The sequence below is a fragment of the Pelecanus crispus genome, chromosome 8 (assembly GCF_030463565.1).
Source record: "Pelecanus crispus isolate bPelCri1 chromosome 8, bPelCri1.pri, whole genome shotgun sequence".
Lineage (NCBI taxonomy): Eukaryota > Metazoa > Chordata > Aves > Pelecaniformes > Pelecanidae > Pelecanus > Pelecanus crispus.
Window position 1 is genome coordinate 24,993,318 of NC_134650.1, and position 7,005 is coordinate 25,000,322.

Here is a 7,005-nt window from a genome sequence, read left to right on the forward strand (position 1 = left end):
GAGCATAACAGCGTTTCTGCAGTCCTTCACAAAAGCACGACGAGGCTTCACACAATGCGGTGCTTAACACTAACTAATAACCAGTTAAAGGCAGCAGTGAACAGTGGCACTGCATGCTCTGTACAGTCGTGGCAGCAAGACCCATTGTTCGGAGGGTGCACGTATTAGAAGCTAACCCCACTAATGAGGTTAGCAGGACCCTGTTAGAAGGACATCCCTCTCCATGGCATGTCCATAGGTGAGGTTTCTGAGGCTCCTGTCTAAAGGAGTCTTTAGGACAGGGCAGTCCGGGGCTGTCACTTCTGCCAAGCTTTTGCCAAGATCAACCCCTCCAGAGGCTTCAGGAGCAAAACAAGAGCTGGTGCAGGAAGTGTGAGTGTTGCACTCAACTCTATGCACTTCTCTCAAGATGTGCAGGATATAATCCAGCTGCCCTTCTCACAGCCGTCATCTTTGGTGGCAAGCTGATATCCCAATGATGAGGTCTGGTGTGGTGAAACTCGGCAAAACGCCTGCCTGGCTTTGCACAGCACAGACGCTGTGGTTGAGGGTAGTGGACAAGGGTCTGCTAAGGTTGATTTTCCCTTTTTTTTTTTTTTTGAATCACAGGGTTCCAGCTTCAGTCCGATCCCACTGAAATCACCAGTGCACCAGAGATCACCTGTCGCCTCCCACAAAGCACGCACCCACCTGGAAGAAGAAATATTCTCAAAATCTTCTGATAGTTTAGTCACCATTCGTGTCATTTCTACAGCCCAAGAAGATGAAGAAATCCTTGCTGCTGAGATTTCAGAAAAAGAAGAAGAAAAAGAAGAGAAATGAAAAACAAGCAGGTCCTGGGGCAGGAGTAGGACGCAGGCAAATGCCTGGGGTAGAAGCTTTTTGTCATTAACAATTTCCATGCAGTGGCTGTAGGCTTCGCTAAGTGCTGCGGGTAGGATCTGCTTTTCTTTTCTGTCTAGACCTTCACTTACTGTTGACAAACACTTCTGCCATATGATCCAGAACCAAACAAGGTTTCCGTGCTCTGGAGATCTATTTTTATTGAGCATCTTTATGAATATTCCCACTAAATCTCAGGCCAGCCTTCTTGCTTTGAAATCCAGCCTTACAGAGAGGGAGCCCTGAAGAAATTGCTTTTTATGGCTCTGGATGGTTAATGAGTGTTCAGATAAAGCATGAAGAGTTATTGACCTCTGACAGCTGAGTCACCACTTGTCCAGAAACATCCAGGGAAAAAAACCAATGAGGTTTCTCTGTTGGGCTCAAGGTTGTCAGCAGCAGCTTGAGAGTGACTCATCAAAAAAGGATGTGGACTATGGTTACAAGCCAAGCACAGACCAAAACACGCTGTCATGAGAAGGCCGAAGTCCATCCTGGTCTGCATTGACTGCAAGATGCTTGCAGGGTCCCTGCGTGGTGCCAAGACCACCTTGGGTTTGCTGCTGGGAAGAGGAGTTCCTGTCAGCTGTCCATCCTGGGGAGGTGCTGGGCTTTCCATCGCTGGTGGCTGTTATGGATAGATTTGATGAGGACCTTTCAGGGATGGAGAAGCACAATCCTGGATGAGATGTTCCAGGAGATCCCTTCCAGCCCTGGGTTTCCATGGGTGCACCAACCTGCCACTGCTGGAGGGACAATCCAAGGGCAGGAAGGGAGAAGCTGTGTTGGTTTCCAGCTGGGACGGGAAAAAGAAATGCAGTAAGTACTCTCTTCTCTCAGCCAGTGTTTCAGAGTCAGGCCAGAGTCCACAGTGTACAAAAAAGTGTGACCAAGCATGCAGGTGGTCCCCTGAGCTCATTGCTGGAACTCGGTGACCTGCCACATTTCCAGCAGCCAATTTCCAGCCCCTTTCGGTCACTCTTCCCCTGGAGAAGCCACTCTGGTCTTGCTCATCACTGCAACAAGGTGCTTGTGATGGTGCTCTCCCAGCCATGCTGGGACCAGGTGCTGAATGGGAAGCAGAATGCCTGGTCAGCAGCCAGCATGCTCAGCTGATGGCTCGAGGTGTCCAATCTTCCTCCAGCACCACCTGTTCCTCATCTTCCTCAAACCCAGCACCAACTGGACCAAGCTGCTGGTGAGCTGAGAGGTGGTGAGAAGCGCTGGGCAAGACTGTGCCAGATGAGACAATGCAGACCCTCCCCAAGGCTTCGGCTGGCCAGGTCTCCAGGCACCGCTGACTCCATCAAGTGGAGCCAGTTTCCATCCTCTGAAGGAAAAGCTGGGGCAGGTTTTGCTGCAGGGAGCAGCCTGGGAGCCACAGCCGAGGGACTTTTCAGGTGTTCAGCAAATACTGTGAGCAGTGCTGCAGGTTTCACAGGTCTGGCCGTGAGATGGCCAGGCTGTTCGTGAAGGGTGTCAGCATCGGCGTCGCCCCTGTACGTGGGTGATCCCTCTTCCCATCAGCAGCCTGGAGCTGATCTTCACCTCCTACGGGGTCTTCTTATTTTGTTGCATTTTTTCCCTCTATTGCAAAATAGATGGGTTTCTGTGGCAGAAAACCCAGAATACATGTTAGTGTTAATTAATGATGGCTTGGTCTCTTTTAAAAAATTTAATGAGCTCAAATATACCGCAGGAGGGTCTGAAGTCACCACTGCCCTTAACATTGCAGGGGAAAACCTGGACTCACCCAAACCTCCCTAAATATTTCTCATCCTCAGTCATTTGCAAGTGGTTTCCTGCTGGGTAGAAGGTTTCAGTGGGGAGTGCAAAGTATTTTTTTTTTTTTCACTATATAAATATTTATATAATCAAAGCCGGAAACATGCAACAGTCAAACTGGGGTTCTAATTTGCTGCTATGATTTGAGGTGGTTTAGAAAAAGCATTTAAACAAATAGTGGGCTGTAATGGCTTTCATAGTTCACTACATCTACAATAAACACCATGTAGATTACCGTTCATCTGCTGTGGATTTATTTCAAAATTCTAGTTGTTTTCCATCTTTTTGCTGAATGATGCACCAACAGAGCCAGGCAAGTCCCCATGCGCAGTTCACATATTTTCCAATAAGCTTTTTAGAGGCTCAGAGGTCACGTAATACTAGTAGTAGAATTGTAATATTTTTTTAATCACCAGAAGGAGGGAAAAATCTTTCTTAAATGGCAAATTCTTGTGTAAAGATCTTAGTTTTCAACATGCAGCATTAGGTGGTGATGGATACATCACTGGTAATTCTGGAACCACAGGGAGATTTGAAGTTATCCTCCTCTGAGGTCTGTTTACGGCTTTGGTTCTTTAGAGAGATTATTCTCCAGGTAATAATTAAGGTCAAGGTAGGGTTGGGCTTACAAGCTGGGTTGGAGAGTTGAGCTCAGATTTATTTGCTGTGCAGGACTATTTAGAAATGACAGGTGGGCTAAGGAGATGGGTAGCTCATTTAGTGCCTCTTGTTTTGGGGGTTGCCATAAATTGGCTTTCTGCTGAATTTTGTAATTCCATTCATTTACCGGTCTTGCTGTATTTGCATTGGGCTCCCTTTGCATTGGTTCCTGTTAAATACCTTGCAGTGTACACTTATCACAGGTCTGTTCCTTCCACTGCCATTGCAATGTTCCTGATGGATTTGGTAATGCTCCATGTACCTTTCCTGCATTTCTTACTAGCTTTTGCTCATTCTGCTTTGATGTTCTTAAGTGTTGGATCGATCCGATATGAGATCCTCTAATAATATTAATGCAGTATTTGGGGGATCTTGCTGGGCAGTTGCTTATTGCCAGTCCAACACCCTGGAAATTCTGCATTGGAGTCTTCTTCCTGACTTATATTTCTGATTAACAGATTTCTCAGAGGTTCATAGCCATAGAAACCAGGTTTTCTTGCCACGATATTTTAGCTGTTGCTGCTTTTGAGTGAAATACGTGGAACAGATAACTGCTGAGGGAAGAAGCAGAGCTTGCTGTTGTTGGATCTGTATGAATGTGTTAGGTTTTGCCTCACTATCACAAGTAGTATTTCTACTGGAGGCTTTATGTATACTGTTTTAATATATAAATACTTTTATATAAAGAGAGATACTTTTTAATATATCTAGGTATACTTTTTATACTGGAGAAGTATTCATATTCCTTGTGGCCTGTGCTGTCATGTCTTTCAGAAAAGTGATACTGATTTAATGTGCTGTATGAAGTTAGAGAAGACAAATGTCTCTGAAAAAAAAAAAAAAAACAAACAGCTTAGAAAAGGAATAGTATAATCCACCATAGACATCTGACTGTGGAGGAAGTTGTTTTCCTCTGGATAGAAACAGGGCAGGTAGCTTCTCTGTATTTATAGTCAAAGCTATCTTTTAAAAAGATTAAGTGCAATTGCAGGTTAATCACTGATAAGGTTATAATGAAAGTAAAACCAAATAAGCAAGTTTGGGGATTAGACTCAGGTCTAGAAAGAAATTGCAGGATAAATGCAAGCCCAGTTGAATGGTGTTTAATTAGAAAGCTTGAAATAAAATTAAGCACTTGAACCTTGAAATCTGGAGACCTTAACCAGCAGGACATGCTCCTAATTCTGGGAACAGTCTATAAACCACTTTTTCTGCCTATATATATCTTTTCCGTTGTGTAGATCTGCTTTGAGTCATGGTTGCAATTAAATCCCCCTGAATCCCTTTTACCTTCCTCTAAAATGGAGCTAATACAAGTCTTTTTTCTCTGCCCTGAGCACACAGCTCATTTTAAGTGCAGTAATTGTCCCACTGGAGTTAACACCTTGAAAAAAAAGCCAGACCACCATTTGGGAAGGGGTCATACTGAGGTACACAAGCTGACAGGTGCCCACATCAACATTTATTAACTGGAGCTCAGGCTTAGCTCAGGCTGGATGACATTTTTCCTTTTCTCATTCTTTCCTCACTTACCCATTCTTATTTTGGGATGAAACTTTCCAACTTTGGTTCATGCCCTAGGGTGAATGTCTTAGGGAGATCTGAGCAATATCCAGTGAGTTGGGTTTGAGTCATCTGAAGAAGTGAAGCCTAGATACCTACATTATTTCATGCATTTTCTTCTGCTTTTAAAAGTCACTTGATGCATGAGAAGAGCTGGAAGTCAAACAGTTAAAGTCTAAACACTGTTTTCTTGGATAAATTGGAAGGCATTTTGGGGGAAATGTAGACAACTGGAGAAGTGAGATAAATCAGGTTGTGGGCATGCTATGGGGCAGCTAGGAGACATCCCGGCCAGCTCAGGGCTGCAAGATCCAGGGGATGGCATGGCCTGATGTACTTCACATGTTTTGCAGATGCTCGCTTTGCAAGGTTGAGCTCACCCAGATGCCACTGCTGCCTTTCCAGCTTTAACTGTTCAGAAGTGGTGGGTTGGGTCTGCCTCCATGCAGCAGGACCATTGCTGCAGTGCCTGTGTGAGCATCCTTTTGCATTCTGGAACCTCCCATATGTCCCAGCCCATGGATCTCCCCATGGATGGTCTGAATTCACTCCAGGGTGAGCATCACGTGGGCCATACTGTGCCGCTCTGTCTTAGCAATAACCAGAGGAATGAAGACAGCCAGACTAGTTACTCATTCTAGATAAGAGGCTCTTTTGTGCTGTAGAAATACCAATATCACATGAAAATCTCTCTGCTGCCATGGTTACTAGACACCATCATAGCCACTGGCGAGACAGGACTCAGCATTGACAGGGCCTCTGGTCTGCCCTTTGCAAGGGGAAACTCCAGCCATAAAACCTATGCTATACTGCAAAAAGAAGGGGAGATGCCTGTGAGGGCTGCCTAACCCTCCCCAGGGTGAGCTGGCCACATCTTGCATTATGATGCTCAGAGCTTGTTGTGTACAGTGTCTCTGCCCTGTCACTGGGCATTAGGCTCTGGGTTTTATAAATTCCTCGCTAATAACCTGAAATATTATTTTAAAAGTGAGAAAATGGTGCTGTGACCTGGGCGAGCAGAGATCGGCTCTGTCCCGTTTCCTGTTTTTCTGGCATTTAAGAATGACTTGACCTCTTGGCGCTCTCGCTTTTTACACTAACATGCTTCTAATTAAAGTGCTTCCCTGAACACTAATTAGGGCGGTTTTCCTTTTGTAAATTAACCTGATACGATCTGTGTGTCTTGGCAGACGCCCTCTGGAGCAGGAACCAAGGTCTTTGCATTTGATCACTGTTTATTTTGTAAATCTCCCCTGTTTTACTGTTCTTGGCTTCCTTCTAGAAAGTGCTTGCAGGTGGAGGTTAATGGAAGGGAAACAGGCCTTTCCAGCTTGTCTGCCTCAAGAAACAGAGGCAAGTTTTTGGTGCTACAGGGGCCTTCTGGCCGATGTGGGTTGATGGGGTGGTGTGGGCACACAGGAGTACTTTCCTCTGAGCTCCTTCCCATCCCAACCCAGCATCCTCATGCAGTGTGTGGTGGAGTGGGTCTGCAAGGAAAGGCACTGCCTGAGCCAACCTTTTAACAGGTGATGGAAAAAAAAAAATCAATTAACACACTCATTCTGTGCAATTAAACCACTTTGACTATAGCCAATGCTCAGAGCAGCAGACCCGAGCCACCCCAAACCCATCTAAATCTGGATGTCTGTGGAGGGAGGGAAGTCCACCTGTCTGCCAGTGCTACTAAATAGGTTGTGTGAGCAATTTGCCCAGGACCAATGGTGCTCAGGAGGGGATGGACTTTAATCGACTCTCATTTTCTTAATGCACTGGCAGATGGGAGCAGAGAGGACACTGCTTTCTCTGTCTCCGGTCATGGATGGGGCAGAGCCACCAGCGGTTTGTGCAGGCTGAGAAATTTGGTGGCAAAGGTGACGCTGGGTGCAGAAAGCCATTCTCTGCCTTTGCGTGCTGGGGAGGCTGGCAGCTAGTGGAACATCCAGGCGCGATCCTGCCACCCTGGCTTTGCATCAGCCACTGGGACCCTTCTGGGACTGGGCAACATTATGGACCATCTTTACAAAAGCATTTACTGGTCCTTAACAAGGGAAGAGGAGAACTGTTGGGGGCTTCACCCAGGGACCCCTGAGACTGGGATGGAGTTGACAAAGCCCC

The 7,005-nt window shown here is 46.0% G+C and overlaps 1 protein-coding gene across 1 annotated transcript in view; it reads left to right on the forward strand.

The window, feature by feature from the left end:
- The window catches only part of CNGB1 (cyclic nucleotide gated channel subunit beta 1), a 36,284-nt gene extending 35,354 nt beyond the window's left edge, over positions 1–930 (forward strand). Inside the window, exon 34 of the mRNA XM_075715238.1 lies at positions 610–930. Within this exon, the coding sequence (XP_075571353.1) occupies positions 610–822 (213 nt within the window). The 3' untranslated portion in view covers positions 823–930. The remainder of the gene's footprint in view (positions 1–609) is intronic.
- Positions 931–7,005: the final 6,075 nt, after the last annotated feature.